Source organism: Amphiprion ocellaris, chromosome 8, assembly GCF_022539595.1.
Source record: "Amphiprion ocellaris isolate individual 3 ecotype Okinawa chromosome 8, ASM2253959v1, whole genome shotgun sequence".
Taxonomy (NCBI): domain Eukaryota; kingdom Metazoa; phylum Chordata; class Actinopteri; family Pomacentridae; genus Amphiprion; species Amphiprion ocellaris.
This window is the reverse complement of record NC_072773.1, coordinates 33,108,046-33,130,329: the sequence shown is the minus strand read 5'-3', so window position 1 is coordinate 33,130,329 and position 22,284 is coordinate 33,108,046. Positions and strand designations below refer to the sequence as shown.

The window sequence follows — 22,284 nt, the reverse complement described above, 5'->3', positions numbered from 1 at the left end:
CACTTTAAACCCGAAGAGAAAACCTCTCTGAGGTGTCAGTGTCCTGCGTGACAGAAGAGAGGGCGCAGCGATGGAGAGTTTCTCCGTGTTTTTCTCCGCTGTTTTGGTGTGTGTGGTGGGCGCTGGGATCCCTCATGATGGAATACACTGGACATATACAGGTGAGTTTTGTTGCTTTTAGAATATTTATGAATTTAACCCCAAAAAAATGTATTCAAAATACACCTGGAGTCAAGCGTTTTGATGCGTAAAATGTGCGTAGCGACTTACCCAAAACGCGTTCATTTTGGTAAAAGGCAAAAAATCTGCAAATGAAATGAGCTTTTAGAATCGTGTTGACATAACATACAGATGTTACTGCTATTCCACACTTATCCGAGCCATTTAAGCGCTAAGATTCCTGGCAGACGCGTTGCATTGGCCAAATACTTTTCGGGTAACCGCTGTCACTCTGTGGTTGCATCAACCACTCATGGGGACAAATTACGTGCAGGATTCAGCACAACCACCAGAAATATCCAGGGAGAGAATCACCATCCAGTTGGACCAGTGTGCCTGCCACTATAACCAACAACCTGTGAGCTGGTAATCCCTTGTAAACGTGGCTAATGTAAACCAGCGGATCCAGCAGTGGCACTCAGGCTTGGTTTGGTGGTGTTTTCTTTACAGTCCAGTGTGTAATTATTCGTCTTTTCTCCACACAGAGGGAGCTTTGGACCAGATGCACTGGCCGACCAAGTATCCTGCGTGTGGAGGAAAGAAACAGTCTCCGATTGACATCCAGCGGCGCAACGTGAGACACAATCCAGACATGTTGCAGCTGGAGCTGAGCGGCTACGATGCTCAGTTGGGGAACTTCCTCATGTCCAACAACGGCCACTCAGGTGAGAGAAGGACAGAAATGAGGAAATTACTGGGTATCAACTTTCTGCTAAAGGAGCACTTCACTGTTTCTGTTCCTCTTCTGAAGAATTTTGTGAGTACTTATCAAGAATGTCCAGTTTTAGAAATTCCCAACCATTGATCTTCAATAATTTCTCTCACTTAGCACAGTGTCATAGATGTTATTATTATTCCAAGACGTCTGGACTCATTGGACATAGTAAAACATATATATATATATATTTAATGCTTTTTTGAATAAAATGTGAGCCCAAATTAGCGTTTTTCTTTAACTATTGTTTTACCTTTTTTCTCAATTTTGTTAAATGTAGATAATGTTTAGTAAATTTGCCCCCAAAAAATATAATTTACATGTTTAAAAAAAATAATGTTACATCAGAAATTTCTATTTCCACAAATAGATTCAATTTGTTCTTCAGCAATGTTTGACCATAAAACTACACAATTTTTGCTGTATTTATGTCAGTTAAACAGGCATTTACAATGATTTGAAAGAAAAATTATGTATATTAAGTATTAAAATACACTGTTGTTTCACAGATTTTCTTTGTTTTATTGAATTACAAACAACACGTAGTAAATTTCCAGGGAAAAATGCATTATTTTACATGTTAACTTTAACAAAAAAAGACAAAATCTGCACATGTTCACATTCAAAAGTGGTAATTTGTTCTTTTACAATGTTTAACCCTAAAATGACATTATTTTAATGTATTCATATCACCAAAAAGTATAATTATTTTTAAGGTTACTGTCAGTATTTGAAACAACAATTATGTATATTAAATACTGAAAAATGCTAAATAGTTTACAGATTTTCTCTGGTTTGTTAAACTACAGATAATAACTGCTAATAGCACAGGGAAAAGTTTTTATTTACATGTTAGCTGTAACAAAAACAGACTGGGCAAAAATGTCAATAATATCCACATGAAAAACCTGTATTTTCCCAATTTAAAAATTTTTTTTTTTTTTACAATATTTGACCATAAAATTACACTATTATATTTATTTTACAGACAATTGCTCTTATTTGAAAAACATGTATATTAAGGATTGAAAAATGGTAAATACCTTTTGAAACTGTTGTTGTACAGATTTTTTATTTACATGTTAACTGTATTTTTTTTTTAAATGTTAAAAAAAATAAAAATGGCCAAAATGGTCAAAAACATCCACATGAAAAACCTGTATTTTCACAAATGTCATTTTTAAAAATTTTTACAATATTTGACCATGAAATTGCACTATTTTTGTTGATTTATATCAGATTTTTTTTAAACAGATAATTGCTCTTATTTGGGAAAAAAATGTATATTAAGGATTGAAAAATAATAAATATTTGTGAAACTATTCTCTATTTTTTTAAATTACAGATAACTGTAAAATCTATATTTTTACAAATGGTAATTCATTCTTTTTAAAATATTTATCATTATGTTCCAGTTAATATCGCATTTTTCACATTTTGGAACTATTCCACTACTTTTTTTTACTGTATTTTTTTCTGGCACACTTGTGTCGTGTGAAACATTCATGATTTGTGACATCTTTCCGCCAGTTCAAATCGACCTACCTCCCAGCATGATGATCACCAAGGGCCTCCCGGGGAAGTACACAGCTGTCCAGATGCACCTCCACTGGGGCGGCTGGGATCTGGAGGCCAGTGGGGCCGAGCACACCTTAGACGGCATCCGCTACATGGCAGAGGTCGGCTTCAAAAAGTCTTGATTATAGACACCAACTATAGAATATATCATCTACCTACAGATATTTAAGGCTAAAGTGGACATGAGTTACTGTTTAAATGACAGCACCACATGTAGAGCATTCAATTATGATACCAGATGCTCAAAGTATACGGTGTCTGGACTGCGTTTTGTTAATAAAGAAACCAGAACTATCTGCATCTATTAAACTGAAACCCAATGCTTGCTGTCTACAAGTAAATTTATTCCTCAGAAGTTTTCTACAGAATATTTAAGCATAACAGAGTGGTCTAACCTGCAAAAAATAAGAGCTTTATATCATTTCTGCAATATTTTATGGTCTAGATTTTAGTGGCCAAGTGGTCTAACCCACAAATATAGTGTTACACTTTAAAAAATGGACCCTCTGGAGGGCCAGTTTTGGCCTGCGGACCCCATGTTTGACACCCCTGCTCTAATGTATTTCTTTGCCACTATAAACTAGTATTAAACTTACTGTGTTTTAAGTGAATGCATTTAAATAATATGAGTTTTCTCTTTAAATTGAAGGTCATATTTCGGCACCTAACCTGTTCTTCATCTCCACTTTCCCTTCCAGCTCCATGTCGTCCATTACAACTCTGATAAGTACAAGAGCTTCACTGAGGCCAGAGATAAGTCGGATGGACTGGCTGTACTCGCATTTTTCTATGATGTACGTGAGCCACAAATACCCCTTCCTCCGTGTTCAGCTTTGTCCGGGTTACACAACATCCACACAAGATCCCAGCACACTTTCAGATAGATGTGCATTAGTTCTGCTGGAGGAAGTTTATAAAATGAAAAGAAAAAGCCTTTGTAGTGAAAAGTCATCTTTCCTCCAACGGTGCAGTGGCCTTTGAAGTGTGCGATACTTTGTGTCAGTCGTCCTGCTGCGTTAAAGCCTCCATTGAGTCGTCAGTTTGAATAAGTGCCCGTTTCCATAATCAGCCACCTTCAACTATGAGATGTTTCCTTATTTTTGCTTTGCTTGTCGCTGGCTTCCGCTGTGATAGCAGCGCCGAGTCAGTCCCATTTGGAAAAACTTATTTAGAGACAAATAATTCAGATTGATTGAAAAAGGAGTTTAAAGATTAACTCAAACTAATTGCAACTTCAGTTTTACTATTCATAGTTTTTGCCTTTGTTATCTCTGAGATCTGAAAAGGAAGAAACATGACAAATGGAAGTCAAAAAAATGTAAAAACTTAGGCAAAATATGAGTTGTAAACATGCAAAACACTGGGTTTTCTCATGTAATGAAACAGTACTGGGTTATCTGTTTTGTGCTAATTTTTGGTCTCCTCCACCTAAAGACATAGCGAAACCTTTGACTTTTTAAAACTTGTGTAAGTGCCTGTCACTTAACAAACCTTAGATAATACTGCTGAAGAAGAAAATAACAACAGATGAAGCCTTTAACCCTCCTGTTGTCCTCATTTATGGGCACCAAAAAATATTGTTTCTTTGTCTGAAAAAAATCCAAAAAATTCAACAAAAAATTCCCCAAATTTCTGTAAATTTGCAAAACCTTCAGGAAGAAAATTCCAATAATTACTTAAAATTTGGCAGGAAAATTCTTGTAAATATTTTCAAAAAATGAGTAAAAATCTTCCAAAAAAATCCTAAAAATGTCTAAAGTGATTCTATATATATCAGTAAAACTTCTAATATTTTCTTTAAGAACATTCACATAAAAATCAACCAAAATCCAGCTAAATTCGCTGGATTTTGTTTGATTTTTATGTGAATGTTCTTAAGAAACATTTTTAACATTTCTTTTTTCCACCAAAAAATGTTCAAAGATTTCCCAAAAATGTTGAAAATGTGGACATCAGAAGTTTCACTGTGAAATTTTTAAATTTCCCCCACATTTTCAAACTTAAAACGGGTCAATTTTGACTCACAGGACGACACGAGGGTTAAAGCTAATTTGAGGGTTCAAGCTGGAGAAAGTTTCTTTCAAGTGAAGTTTTGAGCTTTAAATTTGACACTGCTTTGTTTGATTTCCAGGATGGCCATTTTGAGAACACCTACTACAGTGATTTTATCTCAAACCTGGACAAAATCAAGTATGCGGGTGAGTTTCATGTGCAGGGATCCACAGAAGAAGCCCCTGCTGGAGGTCAAACTCCACCAGGAAACCTTAACCGAGCTGGGGTTGATTGTTCGACTCTAATTTGTAACCCTGGCAGGTCAGTCCATGAACATATCCAGCATCAACGTGCGCTCCATGTTGCCCGAGAACCTCAACCATTTCTTCCGCTACGAGGGCTCCCTGACCACTCCGCCCTGCTACGAGAGCATCCTGTGGACCGTGTTTGATACACCCATCACTCTGTCGCATAACCAGGTACAACAAGTGCAACATTCAGCGAAGGAGATGGGCTAATTTTGAACATTTCCCAGTGCTCTGACATGAGTTTTTCTTTTCTCTGCTGTGTTCAGATCAGGAAACTGGAGAGCACTCTAATGGACATGGACAACAAGACGCTGTGGAACGACTATCGCATCGCTCAACCTCTCAATGACCGTGTGGTGGAGTCGTCCTTCCTGCCACGCCTCGGGAAAGGAAGTGTGTAGCCTGTTGTGAAAATGTGATTACACAACACAGTGGATATCATTTATTCCTCAGAAGTGACTAAGGAAATACCCAAAGTGTCATTTTTTTGTTTTCACTTTTTTTCTTTTCAGCTTTTTGCCGGCAAGATGAAATAGAATCCAAGCTCCTGAAGATTGAGGGTCTGATAACGTCTCTGGGAAAGAACATCCATTCAGGTGATGGGATAAACTGCGAAAAAATGGTTGAATGTGACATAAAAAATGTGCATATTTAGATTGCAATCTTTTTTCTTTCTTAGGTGGACTTCGCAACTCAAGACCGACCAGATACGGTGAGTGCTGTTGGGATTAAATGTGATTTCAGGTGTTTCTCGTTCTCCAGCCTGATTCTAGTTATTCTGTCCTCCTCAGAACCTCGTGCTCTGTTTCCCCTGGTGCTCAACTTCCAGGAGAAAAACGCTGGTAGTTACGCCTTGGCTCGCCTCAGCCATCCCATGGACCTGAACTCCTTCACCGTCTGCATGCACGTCCTGCCTCAGGTGGAGGGCGTCCACACCGTCATCTCCTACTCCAGCAACGGCAACGACAACGAGCTGATGATCTCCATCGGCGAGGACCAGGATGCGAGAGAAGTGGGCCTCTGGATCGGCAACGAGTACGTCAACCTGCCGCACAACTTCAAGGCCCACGACTGGGCCAACTACTGCATCACCTGGTCGTCCCACACTGGCGGTGCGGAGCTCTGGATCAACGGCATGGTGGGGGAGCAGCGGTACCTGAAAAGCGGTTACACCGTCAGCCCAGGTGGTGTGTTTATTCTGGGCAAAGACCAGGACGGATTACTTGGGATCTCCAACGCAGACGCTTTCGTGGGCAAGATGACTGATGTGAACGTGTGGGACTATGTGCTGACCACAGCAGATATCCGGGACCAGATGTCATGTGAGAGTAACAGCACCACGGTGGGAAACGTGTTCAGCTGGGGAAGCACCAAACTCAGCCTGTTCGGAGGGGTGCAGCTGGACAGTCAGTACAGATGCTCCTGAGGAGGTTCCACAGCTTCTCGTCTCTGTATGAGCTTTAAAATGCTGCAATAAACCAAAAATATTACTGCTGATGATGGGGTTTTACAATGTTTATGTCATGTGCAATGAAGAATAAAATGTCTTTCAGGCACCTTAAAGTCAATATTTAATGCAAAATGTATGTCACAGCTTCAGTCATGTATCGTATTGATATCTCTGCCTCAACAATAAAGGCTTACGGGAGACTTTTTGATTTGTTTAATGACCCATGCACTCAATTCCCAGTATTTTAAAACCTGCACTGCAAACCTCAGCAGGCACAAAGAAACTACACACAAAGAGATGAGTAACGATTACACGTAAAAAGAAAATAGAGTCTAAATTAAACCATTGTCCAGTCCATTACCCAATACCCCCTTCAAGCATTCCTGCAGCGAACACTTCTTCTCAATGCTTCATTTTTCTTTAGAAGGACGTGACCTTTGCCACATCCCACGGGTTTTCTTTGCTTTCTTTCAGAGGCAAATCGCCTGCATCCAGTTTGATCTCGACTTTGTTCCTCTTATCAAACATCTGGCTGATCTCCAGGAAGGTCTTGTTTTTGGTCTCGGGCACCACAATCCAGATGTAGACCAATGTGACCAGACAAATGAACGCAAAGATGAGAAAGCTGTAGTTGCCCAGGCCTTTCTGGAGAGAGAAAGAGGAGAGGAAGATGAAAAGTTGTGAATGTATCAGACAAAAACAGTTGAGGGTGACATAAAGAGCAGCTAGCAGGAGGTGAAATGGGATTTGTGTGCTGCTTTCATGGGAACGATCTTTTTTTGGTCTCTTTTTCTCAAACACATTCCTGCCTTGTTTGGTTGTTTGGGTTAATAAGTGAGTCATGAGAGGAGGTAAACACAGGAAGAGCAAAATGTTTACCTTGATCTCCAAGACTGTACCACTCAGTTCATTATAAAAGACACAGTTTAACCAAGGCTAAACAACTCAATGCAAGATGTCTCCGACTTTACCGAAAAGTGCATTATCATTGTTTGTGTGATGGCTTTCAAGTTTCCACATCACGTTTCTGGACCCCGACTGACTTCAAAACATGAGATTCCAAAAATAAAAAAACTGAATTAACATGAAAGCTGACATGGTACTGAAGATTTTAGACGTCTAGATGTGTTATCCATCACGTCATGTCATCAGGGAGGTATCTGATCTGCTACAAATTCATTCTGTAGCATTGCAAAGACTCAAAACAGATGGCAAGATTTAGTAATAATAACTTACATGCCTATTTGTTAAAAGTTAGAAAATATTTTTATCACTCTGAGGCTGAATTAATGGTAACAGTTTTTCTGCTGTTCTCTTACTCTCAACAAAAAAGGGTATAGTCTTTCAAAATGGGCAAGTATTGCTTGAAGATCCATAAATTATTATTAATTATTGACATATTTGTTTCAGGTATTTGTAGCTTGTCCTAAATTTTGTGTAGTATACTGAACAAAATATTAACACAGCATGGATTATTTTTGTTTAATATTATCCATTTTTTGAACATTTGTTGTTCCAACACATGGCAGCTCTACAACGGAGTGGACGTCATGAAATGACAAACTAAGCAGAACACTGGAAATGATGAATAAGCAGAATACTGGAAATGATAATGGGCAGCTTAAGCGTGGGGTCACAGACTCAGTAATGAGTCACACGTGTGAAGCACATAGAGTTGAAGCTGCTGTCGATGCTGCTTGTGGTCTGTTGTCCTAGCTTTCCTGAAGGACTCGGTCAAGTTGTTGGACATTTTAAAGGACCGAGTCACATTTTTGGACATCCAGAGGTGTTTGAAAGGATTTCTTAGACAACAAATGTTGGTGTTGTGGACATACAGGTGCCTGATGATGACACAACTGTCTTTTCAACATCCATTTCGCCAACATCTCATTCTCATCTTTGTCTTATCATCTGTGCAATTGTGTTGTTTCAACAAAACTGTATTTTAAGGTGGACTTTTATAGCCACTGGTCAAAGAAATGACTGTGTCCTGGTCACACTATCTGCTCATTGTCCTTTAATGTCACACTTGACCAGTGTGTGGATTAACTCAGTGGCCGAGGAGCTTGTTGTGCACAACTGGCTAAATTTATTCCTTTTTCAACCAAAACGCTGGTAGTTAGGTTAGTTTAAGGAGAATATTTCCATGGTGTGTTCATATTTTTGTTTAATGTACAACACTGCAGTTATCTTATATTGAATGTTTGATAAAAACCCATGACAGACAGACAGACAGACAGACAGACAGACAGACAGACAGACAGACAGACAGACAGACAGACAGACAGACAGACAGACAGACAGACAGACAGATAGACAGATAGACAGATAGATAGATAGATACTTACTTTACTAATCCCAAGGGAAATTCAAGCATTGGCATTTTAAATCAGTTTAATGCAGAAACACAAACTTTGTTTTGTTAGCGTACTTGAAATAAATTACCCCATTACACTGAGGATGTGGAGTAACTAAACTTCCCTTTAAAAAAAACATCTGCAATATATTAGATTCTGAAATAATAAACATCTGCCCCCTCAGTGTAAGAGTTTGAGGAAATTGTGTAACTAACCTCTAGGTAAGGGAAGGCGAGGCCAACAATGAAGTTGGAGAGCCAGTGGACGCCGCCTGCGATCATGAGGGCTGCAGGCCTGGCCGTCTGCCTGAACATCTCACTGGTGACCAGAAAAGGAAGGGGACCTGCAGAAGCAGTTAACCACAACCAAAACACTCCGTCGTCACTCTTCAGGGTCACAGTGAGGCTGATCATGTCTCAAGCAGCTGAGTGCTGATTCACGGAATACTTGATTACACGTCTGGTCACATCCAAACAACACTCAAGCTAATGGAGCGTCCTGTTGTAATCAGTATGTGTGTAAACAACCACAGGTGGGTCAGACTCACCGGGTCCGATGGCGTGTCCCATGATGTAAACGACCACGCAGGCGATGCTGACGTAGGGCATCCACGCCACGCTATCCTGTCAACACCAACAAGCAGCTGTTATAGTCAACTGTTGAATTGATGCGTTCCAACATGAACAAATACGTCTCCTGAGTGGAAGTCCCTGTTAAAAGCCTATCATTAATTCTCCATTCTTTTCTTTAAATTGTGCCTTTGCTGCTGTTGAAATGATGCCCGTCTCAAAATGTGGAATTCAGGTGTGATTGCAGGTTTGCAGGAGGCTAGCAGTGGTTTTGTGGTTCCGTCTAATGCTCGTACTTTAGTGGAGGTCGTCTGCTTTTATGCCTCGCTTTTCTCATAACCTCAGCAAAGAGAGATGCCAAGTCATCATTTTATTTTCCAGACCATTTAGATGTGTAATATTATTCCTGCAGGGTGAATTGTAGCACAGTGACACAGTTTCTTTTTTGGCTCTGTACACTCAGAGGTAGGTAACTCAAGGTGACGTATTCCCGCCACTTAGTAATAGATAAAAATTCTAATCTACTGCTCTAGATAAACCTTTTCTGTTGCAAACATTATTTTAATGCCTTTAGTTGACACAGTAATGTTGGTAGATGCATCAACTTTATAATGTGTGTAGTTTAAATTCTGCATTAGCTGATTTGAAACAAAATTCAAGTTGAGGTAACTTAATGAAAATGGGTTGATAACTCCCAAATGAGTTCAGTATTTGAGTTCCCTTCGTCCATCTTGGCAATTTCAGATAGTTAAGACTGGTCATTAAAATAAGTTTGTTTGCAGAGGAAAAGCTAATTCTCTTAACTTAGTGTAGTTGGTTGGTTGAACTTAATTACCTCAAAAAGATCGATGCAAACCGTTGCATTGATTTTTTGTTGTTGTTGTGGTTGAGACCCAACATTATTTTTTAAAACCCTCCTGTTGTCTTCATTTATGGGCACCAAAAAATATTGTTTCCTTGTCTGAAACAAAATGAAAAAAATTCAGCAAATAAAATTCCCCAAATTTCGGAAAATTTGCAAAACCTTCAGGAAGAAAATTCCAATAATTCCTTAAAAGTTTCCCTTAAAAGTTTTGTTTTTTTAAAAAAAAAAAATTTGGCAAGAAAATTCTTGTAAATGTTTTCAAAAAATGAGTAAAAATCTTCCAAATAAATCACAAAAATATCTAAAGTGATTTCATATATATCAGTAAAACTTCTAATATTTTCTTTAAGAACATTGACATAAAAACCAATCAAAATCCAGCAAAATTCGCTGGATTTTGGTTGATTTTTTTGTGAATGTTCTTAAGAAACATTTTTAACATTTCTTTTTTTCCACCAAAAAATGTTCAAAGATTTCCCAAAAATGTGGACATCAGAAGTTTCACTGTGAAAATATATATTTTTTCCCACATTTTCAAACAAGAGTCAATTTTGACCCACAGAACGACACGAGGGTTAAAGAAGTGTCCTGTTGCCGCTCCTCTATAGTTTAGAATTAATTCTTTTGTAAATCTGTCATCTACCTATCAGTTCTGTCATGTCAGAGCCTGCTGTTTACTCAGTCCTCATCTTGTTCTCACCTTTCACCGACATCACCTGATCTCCACACCCACCTGCACAAATGCTCCCAAATTCCTCATTCCTCAGCCGTCTATTATATATTGTGCCTCCTCTTAGTCTTTCCTGTCCTGCTCAAGGAAATAGATTCAAAAGTAGGGATCCACAGGAGGGCAGGTAAAACTTATGAAATACTGACAGGAAGTCAAGCAACGCTAGAAATCCAGGGACAGGCAAAGAGTCACAAAAGGGGAACTCACAAGAGAAAGGAATAGCGTATGTGAGGATTACACAAGATAGCTTGACTAACAGGTTGCACAAAGACAATGTGGCAAATGAAAAGGGAAAAAGCTGGACTTTACACAAAGGACTGTCAGTATAATGGGACACAGGTTGTGCAATAAAATATACTTTTAAAAAATGGCGGGAAAACAAGAAGGTAGCAGGTAAAACTAACAGACACAGGAGATATTTCTACAGAAAACAAGCACAGGAAGTCTTCGAATTACAACATCCTCGACTTATGCCGTTTCATCGCTATGTCAGAGCTGATTCAGTGGCGAGTGGAGTGGACAAATACGTCGTCACACAGTGAGCTGAGCGGATGAATACTGTATGTACAGTAGTCACGTGGCACTGTAAGACGGCTGTGACACAGAAATGTGTGACCACATGTTTTGTAATATATATTGGTTATAATGTGTTGAATTACATGTAAAAATCTGTGAATGGGAGCATTTTATTAAAATTTTTTATACAAAGCTTGTTTAGATGTAATTCTTAGATTACACCACGAGGGGGCGCAACCTTCCACAGAGACGGCTAGCAGAAGCGAGGGAAGAAGAACAGCGATTATTATCCGTCTCATTCTTTCCTCCTGGTTTTCACAGGTTGGTTATCATCATAAAGTACAAATGATGTTGAAACAACTTACATGGTCTGTCACGCCTTAAATAATTTGTAAGGACTGTATTTTTGATGCCAGTATGTGTTTTTTGTGTATTGTAATGTCCGTTTCGCCAGATGCTAACAAGTATTAGCCTAGCAGGCTACGTTGAGCTACCAGTAGCACGTTATGGCTGCGGTTTTGTTGTTTTTGCCTCTTGTTTGGCTTTTGTTAGCTTTGTGGGGCTCCCTTGACATTCCTTTAAAATATATAAAGTTCAATGTTCTTTTTTTCTCTGTTTTTGTGTTAAAATGGTTTGTGTCAACTTTGCCAGGCTTGCCAGTGCTTTTATGGGATTATGGGAGTCCCATTATCTGTGTTAGTGGCATGTTTTGTAGATGTTATTTGTACTATTGCATTGTGTACAATGTGAAAAGACATGGAAGTTTGGTGGACAAAGAGAAAAAAAGAGCTAAGATGCATCCTAAGTATCATTTATGAATTACATTTCTATGTAAAAGAAATAAACAGACTGGCAGAAGCGAGGGAAGAAGAACAACAGCCATTATTGTCCGTCTCATTCTTTCTCTTGGTTTTCACAGGACAATTTAATCTGAAAACAGGCTTCATCTACGGGGACTGTTACATGGCTTTGTTTACATTTTCCGCCACGCTCGATTATGCTGCATTCACTAAAGTCTGAAGAACAGACAGTAGGTTGTAATCCCTCTAAAACAAGGAAGAAATAAAGATTTATAAAGTACCGGCCTGGAGCCTGTTCCAGAGAGCAGCTTTAATAAACTCTGAATGCACTCCATAGCAGTCTATGTCCACAGGGTCCTATATTCCTTCACTCAAATCCCTAACACTAAATCTCAAATATTGGCCTTTTATATTAAGAGCCATATTAATCCAGTAGAGGTCAAATACGACTGTGTGTCGGCATGTTTATCTTTAAAAAAAAAAAAACAACAACACAGCAATAGTGAGAGTGTCTAAGCAGTGGAATAAAAGTCAATAAGTCAACCATTCTACTCCGAGTACACATTTATCATCTGACAGAGTTCATTTCATCAATTAAAGATGAAGTGCTGGAATCCTTCTCCAAGCCAGGTGTAGCATACTAAAGAGCAGAGTTTATTGCCAGGCGCATTTGAAAGCAACACCGACACCCTTTCTCACAGCTGTAGATTTGGTGGGAGAACATTTGAGAAGACAGCTAACCCAAAACTTTCACCCAAATGGAAAATTGAAGTTGGATGTTTACATGAAAATGACCACTCAGTGTCCACTTGGAGACAACAGGAGGTAATCCTGAAGATAACCACACCTCTGGAGAAGAGGAGCTTGCATTCCTTACTGTGACCTACTTGTAGTTATATAAGAAATCTACTTTTATATATCCTGAAAGTCCATAGTTTGTATGCATATTAACACTTTTTAAATTATCTCAGGAACTGTATGAGATAAACATAACATGCTTTTTTTGTGATTATGCACAGATTTGCAGTGATTACAGCAGTGGATGCTAAATGTTTCAGCTAATGTCTCTGTGTTTCAGAGTATAATATGCTGAGCCTTGTCCCTGCTTTGACTTATAGACTGTTTTATTCCTATCATATTCACTGTATGGATCAATATTCTATAATAGGGTTGGACTAGCCCTAACCCTACAATTAAAAAATAAATAAATCTGTGACTAAACAGCAAATCTCCTGATGTAAATTTAGCAAAATTATAACATGCTGTACTACCACTGCATATTCTTTCAATGCTGAACCACTAGAGGGCAGCATACAACATGAAGAGAGTGTAAAGCTTTCAGTTGGTACCTGGAGGTTGAGAGCGACAGTGAACAGCACACAGGCTACACAGTTGACCGCAAAACCACATACGAGGAGCAGCTTTCGACCCGAAGACTCCACAATGGAGACCTGTAACAACAAATTACCTGCTCAGAACTATTGTTTCCTGCTAATGTGATCAAACAACAGGCTGCAGATTTCAGTGTTGCAAACTATAACCTAACAGGGTACCTACAGCAGCCATGACCATGCAGACGTTCACTGCACCTGTTCCCACTGTGACGTACTGAATGTCATTCTGCCTGACTCCTGCATTGGCATATATGCTGTTTGCGTAGTAGAAGATCTGAGAGGGGACAGAGAAATGCATTATGGTTAGACAATTAGCCAGGAGTTGGAGAACACAATTTAACCCGTTCACATAAAGTGGTGGAACATCTGACCTCAAGAATTACAGGCCTGTCATTAAATTATCATGTCTTGCAAAGATGGTAGACAGGGCAGGGGGCCAGTTCATGACCCCCTCAGAGTTGCTGAGGGGGGTCATGGGAGTTTGACCAGGCAGTCCACACATGCATTGTGGTTTTAGAAAAGGATTCCTACAATCATGTCCCTTGAGGGGCCCTGTCAGGGTATACGTGGGAGTATGGTGTACCGAGGTTGTTGATACGAGCCATTCAATCCTTGTACAGCCAAAGTGAGAGTTGTGTTCGCATTCTCGGCACAAAGTCAAATAGTTTCTTGTGAGTGTTAAACTCCTCCAGGGCTGCCCTTTGCCTCTGATCCTGTTTGTGGTATTCATGTACAGAATCTCAAGGCACAGCCAGAGTGAGGAGGGCGTCTTGTTTGGGGACCTTCAATCACATCTCTGCTTTAAGTAGAATAAAAACAGGACGTGGTATTGTTGGCTTGAACAGACTTCAGTGTGCACTGGAGCAGTTTGCAGCTCAGTGCAGGATTAGAGATAGGGTAAGGAACTCTGACATCTGGAGGGAGCTCAGAGTAGAGCCAAGGCTCCTTTGAAAGAGGGGCAATTCAAGGTACTAAGACCATCTGATTCAGATGCCTCCTGGGCCACTTCCTTTGCAGGTTTTCCAAGCATGTCCACCCAGGATCAGAGCCTGGGGTAGACCCAGAACTCGCTGGAGGGATTATATATCTCCTGCTGGCCTGGGAATGTGTCTAGATCCCCCAGGAAGAACCGGAAAGCATTGCTGGGGAGAAGGACATCTGGAATGACCAGCTTCACTTGCTGCCTCCACGACCAGACCCTGGACAACAGGGAAAAAATGGAGTGTCCAAACTGGGGACTAAATTAGAACAATAAAAAGGTTTCTTTTTTTATCAGGAATAAATCTTGTTTGTAGAACATAGCTTATTGACACAATTTTTCAGCATTTTCAGTACTGGAATAGGAGGACATTTTACTAATGTATGCATAAGCAGCAACTATGAAGCCCTTGGACATTTTGATCTTTTACCACTATGCATTAAGATTTATCACTGGTGCAAGTTATAATATTCTTCACTGTAAGGGAAACCCTAAGGTTGGATGGCCTTTAGTCTCTGTTGGATGGCCTTCAATCTCTGTAAAGCATGATAGACACTGGCTTTTATTTATTTATAAGTCCCTTCCTCTTACATAACATTATTGCTGTCTTACAATGTGGGCTCTTACTAAATCCACTCCAGTGACTGCATTATGTTGCACTTGCTGGTGGTTTTCACTGAGCTTGGAAAATCTAGTTTTTCTCCCTTGCAACTTGGAGTAACCTGCAGAACGACCAGACTTGACTAATTTCTATCTTTAGACCAGTTGAGGATTTTAATTTTATCTGATTTTACTTCCAGCAGTTGCTATTTTAGTTAATTGTTTTTTTTAAAAGCTCTAATTAATGTTTTTATTATTTGACTGTCTTTTTACATTTTTGCCTTTATAACACAGTGTACTCTGTTTAAATAGAGCTTGAATATATGAATTAATGAAGACATAAAATATAGAGAGGATGCGCCAACACTGGAGCTGAAAATGAGTGAATAAAGCATTGAAAATACATCCTGTTTTGTGTCCTGATGCTTTACCCACCCGAGCAAATTGTTTTAACACTATGATTCAGTGACAAGGACAACTGGTTGGGCATGTCTCACCGCATTGACCCCCGACAGCTGCTGGCCCATGTTTATGACGATGATGGAGATCAGCTGCCAGCGAAGAGAGCGCTGGGACAGTAGGTTGAGTACAGTCAGGCGGCCCTCGGCCTTCTCTGACTGCTCCTCCAGACGCATTTCTAACAACTCTTCATCCACGTCCTCCCAGCCACGCAGACGTTGCAGTACTCAGGTTGACAAAACATACAGAATATCATTATTTTATTCACCAGCTTCCTCCTCTGTCCTTTCAGCCACACACGGCCGTTTGTGCATTTCTTACTTTTCCTTGCCCTTTTCTCATCTCCCTTCTGGATGAGCATATATCTGGGACTCTCGGGGAAGAAGGGCAGCAGCAGGAGCTCAATCACAGCAGGAATACCCGTTAAGCCAAGCAGGAGAGTCCAGCCTGGATCCAGAGGGAACATAGACCCAGTTACATTTTGTTTAAGTTCAGCATTGAACAAATGAAGGATAATCCTGCATGGCAGTGAGTACCTGTGCCGTTGCCCAGTATGTGTCTGATGCCCAACGTTTGGGCAAGGAGAATCCCACTGGTGATGAGGAGCTCTGTGACGATGCAAATGGCTCCCCTCAGGTTTTTGGGGGCGAGTTCGGACAGATACATGGGCACCACGTTGGATGCGAGACCTGCAGGCAGGGAAGGAGGATAAAATCAACCAACTCCTGCTTGCGCCTGATTCATAATAAATAATAAATAAAACACAGCATCCAACCTGCACAGATGCCCACTATAAACCTGGCCACAATGATGATCTCATAGGACTTGGCAATCTCACTGACTCCCATCATCACAGCAGGGACGATGGCAAAGATGTTGTTAAAGAGGAGGGTGCCCTTCCTATTGGAGGATCAAAGCAAATTAATTACTATGCAGTTATAACAGATCATGCTAAATATGATGTATGGGTAAAAAAAAAGGGGGTTTACCTCCCTAACTTGTTGACTAGAGGAGCCACCATGATAGAGCCAAAGAAGCCTCCAAGAGGGAACATGGACACTGACAGAGACCACAGCAGAGTGAGGAAGTCCTCCTCCATTGGGCTGTTGTAGCGCTCCATGTAGGTGGTGTTATAGAACTGCTGCATGAACTGAAAAGAGCAGGACAACATTAATAGAAACATCAACTCACTACCAACTGTGTGATACTGTTAAGCTTTTGCTTCTTTGCTCAGCTTACCGGTGATGGAGAGTTGATGACAGCCACATTATAACCATACTGGAAGGATGAACCAAATGTAGATATGAACGTTGCCAGTCCCAAGACTACAGTCAGTCTCTGTTGGAAGACATTAGTGCACTTTACAAAACCACTTTATGCAACATCATCTTTCATAGTTTGGCTACTTCACCACTGTCACAGAAAAGAGCATGGTGATAATCACACCTGGACTTGAACTCACCCCTCTCCTCTCCACAGGCTTTCCCTCTTTCTTGTACTCCGCCATGGTTGTGTTTGAAGCTGTTGTCACTTTCATCAGTAATAGCAGCACACTTTGTCATTACTGCAACACCAGATTCTGCCCTTTGGACATGAGATCAGAGAATGTATCGGTAGTTTACAGCTCAGCTGTGCCATTGCTCTCACATTGCTGACTGTGCTGACTCAGGCTGACCAAATTTTGTATACAATTCACTGGAGATATTAAAAGCTGCCCTGGACTGAATGTGGATATCTTTTATTGTGCTGTACCCTGGACTTAATTGGTTCAATTGATGAGAGCAGCAATCATTAAAGGATAAATGATAAGGATAAAGCATCTTTACTGCCTATATGTTTACAGGCTGCATTACATAAGAGGTTTAACTAATAAACTGACGGCACAATCTTGAAATCACAGACTTCTGTGCTGATTCTTGTATAGTTTGAAGGATTTATCACTCCCAATCTTTTTTTTAAAAAATGTTTGCTTTGTCTGCAATTTGTCATGTTCTGCATGGTCTCTTATCTCTAAAGCTGAGCCTGTTTGTCAAAACAGTGTCCCTGAGGCAGTTTGCTGTTATAGCTGGATGTTATTTGCTTCAGGGACGCCTCACTGCAAAAACAAGGTTAAAATACAGTGAATGCTTGTGAGTAGATGATGCTTGTGAATTCTGGAAATAATTACAATTCAGAAATAATTAGAGCAAAGTATCATAAAAGAGGTAATGTTGGTAAAGCCGGTTAAGCTGTAAAAATTTCACTACAACAAAAGTCTGAATATTTTAGAAAGGTCTCTTTTAACAATGCAGAAATGATTTTGAGACCCAGCAGATAGTTTCCAAATACGAATTGTGCTTTTATATATATATATATATATATATATATATATATATATATATATATATATATATATATATATATATATATATATATATATATATATATATATATATATATATATATAAAAGATATATATATATATATATATATATATATATATATATATATATATATATATATATATACATATATACATATACATATACATAAATGGACATGAGCAGACACCCTTTGTAACGCTGCTTTAGTTTATTTGTTGTCATTGGTATTGTGTGTGTGTGTGCATCTTTTATCTTACCTGATCTTATCTGAACAAGAAATAACAATTTATATCATTATTTATATCCTGCTGAATGCTTCATTATGAAGTTTTTCTGTAAATTTAAAGATTTAAAGGTGCAAAAAATGTATTTAATTCATTTGCATACACAGAGTGGAATCACAGTGAAATCCCATCTGATGGTGTTTTCTTGAATTTTTGACTAGTCTGATTTTAATAGATTTGGCAAATATTTGCAATAAAATTAATCTGTTTTTGTTGGTAGCATCTATTCTACATTTCCACTGCATATACGAAGTCATTGTTTAACTGCTTAGTTTAGCATGTTGGCATTTGCTAGTTGGTACTGAACACATAGTTGTGATATTGGAATTTTCCACAGAGTATGCGCAGTAGTTGCAATGTCAGCACTGAACAGCTGGTGAAGCTAATGTTGTGGATAACTCGTAAGTGAAAAGGAGCGGAAACAATATAGGCCACATGTACTGTGCAGTGCGAAGTGCAACTTCTCTGGGATAATGTATGGGAACCAACTACTCTCATACCAGTTGTCGAACAAATTTCACTCTTGGTCCTGAGAAGTTTGCTGTAGTGGTGTGTTTTATTGGTATTTCCGATAATTTGGTGGATTTACCAACACAGAGCATGGGTCTGCAAAGGTAAGTCGACCCAGAGCAATTTCAGGGTACACATTTTGTAGGAATGTCAGAAGACGGATCAAAGGGTAGGAAGGGGGCTCTATGTAAACACCAAGGTGAATAGTGGTTAATTTGCGTATGGTTGCTAATCAGAGACCGAGGGTAGACAACAGAACAGAAGGGTAATTGAATCAAGGAGTCTGGTAAACAATTGCAAATAGCAAAGGTGTGACAACAAAAGGTAAGAGACGGATCTGACAGACAGTAGTACATAATAAAAGATAGACTAATTGTGGATAACTGTGGGAAATGGAGTGATGTGATGGTAAGTATCTGTAGCAAAAGTTTTGATATTTCTTCATCACAGTGCAGAGTTGTTAGTTGACACTGCATGAGACAACAAGCTGCTGAGCAAAGACCCAGCACAAAACTTCAGTAGGTTAATGGAGAAAATAATCAGCAATTAAAATAATTAAAATAATCATTAATTGCAATCTTATTCAAAATTGTTCAAATTAAGCTCCATATTAACCAACCACAACAATAAAAACTTGCTTTTATAGTACATGAGGTATCATAGTTTAACAACATAGTATGTCTCAGGACACACTTTTCTGCATCTGGTAGCTTATTTAAATATTTGAAGTACATTTTCTCAATTATACTTACATACTTTTACAGCGTGTGTGAATGTGCATCCTTGTCGCTTATCCGTAAAAGATGCGGTGGCAATCTTGCGAGGTTGGACCAAATAACATTTCTTTATATAACTTTCAATGCAGTGCAAGTCTGAGCTGAACCATCACATTTACGGATAGACTCGCACAAGCAGTGGTACTAGGAGTTGTGTGTTACTGGTTAAGGTGATTAAGTGATTAAATTAAAGTGATTAAGGGACGGATTTTTCCACATTTCAGCATCAATATTCGTCCAAACACAACAACTTCACATTTATTACTGCCATGAAAACAGACACAAACGGCATAAAGAATGATACTCACCAAAAATAAATGTAATTCAAATGTTTGTCCCCACAAGCTGTTAGGAGCAGCAAAGGGTTGTTTGTTCCAGCTGATTGGAACTAATAGGTTTGAGTTTGTTTAATGCCTACTGCATCAGACAGCAGCAAGATCCCTATGAGTGTCTCTAAAGACAAAGAAATTAAATTCTTATAATTTTCCATTTTCCCAGAGAGAACATGGGCAATGGATCAGTCCAGGTCAGTATCTGATGGCAGCTCACATTGTGAAGGTTGTCTTCACATTAGACGGGTGAGCTTTCATACACAGACTAGCAGTTTAGTTTCCAGCTGTTTAGAACAATTTCATCATAGTTTATTACAAACCGGCAGCATCAGAGAGAGAGAATCACAAGTACTTATGCATGGGGCAACAGTAATAACTTCATTAACATGGGTGGGATGGAAGAAAGGTCAGAATCGCCGAATTTCAGTATAACAACTGGAAGGGACCCAGAATAAGATTATAGGACATCGAGGAGATGCAGATGTGGGTGGGAGAAGGTGACCACTTTCACAGCATTGTGGATCCACCAAGGAAATAGCAAGTGGAGGATTCAAAAGGCCCAGCAGTGGAGAGTAATCCCTCCAAAGGTGGCACCACAGGGGATACACACAGATCACCAACCACAGCCATTAATCAGGACTCCGGCCAGAAGGCAGAGGAGAAAGAACCTGGCCAGAGACAGTGACTCAAGTGGCCAGAAATGAAGGACTTGGCAGTTTGGCAACAGTTGGACAAAGATATAGTGCATTCAAGAACACTCTCTGCTAGGCCAGGTGGAGGCTTAAATGCATCGGACACATCCTGTATGAGGAGTGCAAAAGCAGGTTTTGAGAAATTGCTGAGAGGTAAAGTATTGGCCCAAGATAGAGAGGAAGGAGGGAGAGAGATGGAGCAGCTGGTAAGGAAGCGCTGTCAACTCCGAAAGCAGCAGAGGAAGACACCTCCTTCACCTCCTCTGGGAGGAGGTGAAGGAGAACCTTGTCTCCGTGTGGCAGGCAGAACATTTCTGCAAATGCAGAAGGAGGAAGCAGACAGAAAACAGCAACTTCTTTAGGAATTCCTACAAGAATGAGAGACAACTTCTGGAGAACAAGAGAAGTGGAAAACCAGAGATCACGAAAATTGAGCTTGAAAGTTACATCAAAAAGCAGTAGAGCAATCCAGAAAAGTCAACCCCATTTGAATCCCCAGGGTATGCTCCTCGTCCAGCTTCTCCAGTCTTCCTGTTCAAAATGCCCTCCTCAGACTCAGCAAGGTGGCAGACATAGTTCAAAAAGCAAGAGCAGCCTCCGCATTGTAGAATTCCATACAAGTTCTACAAGAACTTCCCTGGGGTTCTGAGGTTCTTGTGCAAACTCTTGAGCGTGGCTTGGAAAAAGCAAATGATCCCTTCAGGATGACAAAGAGCGGTCACAGTTTTCATCCCAAATGTGCAGAACTCAAGCACCCTCAGTCTGTTCAGGAATACTACCATTCTGAATGTCGAAGGGAAAATTTTCTTTTCCATCATGGCCAAAACGATGTCCAGTTACCTCACAAGCAATGGGTATATTCACACTAGCTCCAAATGTTCATTGTACTCTTTGTATTGTTTGTCTGTTCTCCATGAGCTATCCTTATCTGAACCCCTCCTGCTATCCCCCACCCTCACCCCAACTGGTCGAGGTAGATGGACGCCTTCCCTGAGCTTGGTTCTGTCAGAGTTTCTTTCCCCCTTGCTTGTTACAGGGTTTTTTCATTTTGTTTCCTTCCCACCATTGTAGACTGCTTGCTCATAGGGAATCTAAAGGCAACTTTGGATTATTGGGTTCTCTATTTTTTGTTTAAAAATATGGAAGTGCTATGAGATGACATATGTTGTGACTTGGAACCTCCACCAATGGTTTGGCTCTGATGAGGCATGCCCCCTTTGCAACACCTCCAATGCTAACTTATAATGCGTCTTGTCGGGTTGCAAGATGGCATTGTCACAAGGCCACTAAGGATTGCAGTAAAGCCAAGTGCTGAAGAAGTTAGCAGAGGTAGCAGAGGTATTTAGGCAGCAAGTAAACAGCTGGACTCCAGCTCCAGCTAGACGTGATCCAGTTCGCTAGGGCTGAAAAGGACACCAACATCCCCTGTCCAAAAGGCACACCAAAACTCCTTTCACCTGGAACAAAGTAGAACATGAGAGTCAATCTTGTGAGACAGGCTAGGGAGCTGGCAAGATGACTCTGCTAATGGAGTTTACTGTCCCATGGGAGGAAGGACTGAAGGCTGCATCACCTGGTCATCCCACACTGGTGGTGTGGAGCTCTGGATTAATGGTGGGGGAGCAGCGGTACTTGAAAAGGGCTAGGGTTGGGGATCTTCAGTGCAGATGTCTTCGTGGGCAAGTTGACTGATGTAAATGTGTGGGACTATGTTCTGACCACAGCAGATGTCCAGGACCGGATGTCATGTGAGAATAACAGCATTGTGGTGGGAAATTTGTTTAGTTGGGGAACCA

The 22,284-nt window shown here is 40.0% G+C and overlaps 2 protein-coding genes across 3 annotated transcripts; one reads left to right on the top strand and one right to left on the bottom strand.

The window, feature by feature from the left end:
* On the top strand, nucleotides 1-6,462 carry ca6 (carbonic anhydrase VI). Its single transcript, XM_023272581.3, has 10 exons — nucleotides 1-161; nucleotides 705-884; nucleotides 2,465-2,613; nucleotides 3,211-3,306; nucleotides 4,644-4,710; nucleotides 4,826-4,983; nucleotides 5,079-5,205; nucleotides 5,325-5,408; nucleotides 5,492-5,524; nucleotides 5,604-6,462. The coding sequence occupies exons 1-10, from the start codon at nucleotides 71-73 to the stop codon at nucleotides 6,236-6,238; spliced, it is 1,620 nt and encodes a 539-aa protein (XP_023128349.2). The 5' UTR covers nucleotides 1-70; the 3' UTR covers nucleotides 6,239-6,462.
* On the bottom strand, nucleotides 6,367-22,265 carry LOC111570053 (solute carrier family 2, facilitated glucose transporter member 5-like). Of its 2 annotated transcripts, XM_023272582.3 has the most exons (14): nucleotides 22,062-22,265; nucleotides 19,445-21,945; nucleotides 16,994-17,115; nucleotides 16,771-16,869; nucleotides 16,521-16,681; nucleotides 16,307-16,431; nucleotides 16,068-16,220; nucleotides 15,853-15,978; nucleotides 15,570-15,757; nucleotides 13,657-13,767; nucleotides 13,449-13,550; nucleotides 9,167-9,242; nucleotides 8,835-8,962; nucleotides 6,367-6,907 (listed from the first exon to the last, which is right to left on the bottom strand). In XM_023272582.3, the coding sequence occupies exons 3-14, from the start codon at nucleotides 17,066-17,068 to the stop codon at nucleotides 6,683-6,685; spliced, it is 1,569 nt and encodes a 522-aa protein (XP_023128350.2). In that variant the 5' UTR covers nucleotides 17,069-17,115; nucleotides 19,445-21,945; nucleotides 22,062-22,265; the 3' UTR covers nucleotides 6,367-6,682. The 2 variants fall into 2 exon arrangements, with proteins under 2 accessions (XP_023128350.2, XP_035805126.2); XM_035949233.2 differs by lacking the exon at nucleotides 22,062-22,265 and having other exon boundaries at nucleotides 19,441-19,733.
* Nucleotides 22,266-22,284: the final 19 nt, after the last annotated feature.

Coding starts and splice junctions, on each gene's coding strand:
- LOC111570053 (XM_023272582.3), bottom strand. CDS start 17,068: ATGAAAGTGACAACAGCTTCAAACACAACCATGGCGGAGTACAAGAAA. Junction 15,758..15,852: donor TGAGAAAAGGGCAAGGAAAA/GTAAGAAATGCA, acceptor TGTCAACCTGAG/TACTGCAACGTCTGCGTGGC. Junction 13,551..13,656: donor TCTGCATGGTCATGGCTGCT/GTAGGTACCCTG, acceptor TTGTTGTTACAG/GTCTCCATTGTGGAGTCTTC.
- ca6 (XM_023272581.3), top strand. CDS start 71: ATGGAGAGTTTCTCCGTGTTTTTCTCCGCTGTTTTGGTGTGTGTGGTG. Junction 885..2,464: donor GTCCAACAACGGCCACTCAG/GTGAGAGAAGGA, acceptor TCTTTCCGCCAG/TTCAAATCGACCTACCTCCC. Junction 3,307..4,643: donor TACTCGCATTTTTCTATGAT/GTACGTGAGCCA, acceptor TTTGATTTCCAG/GATGGCCATTTTGAGAACAC.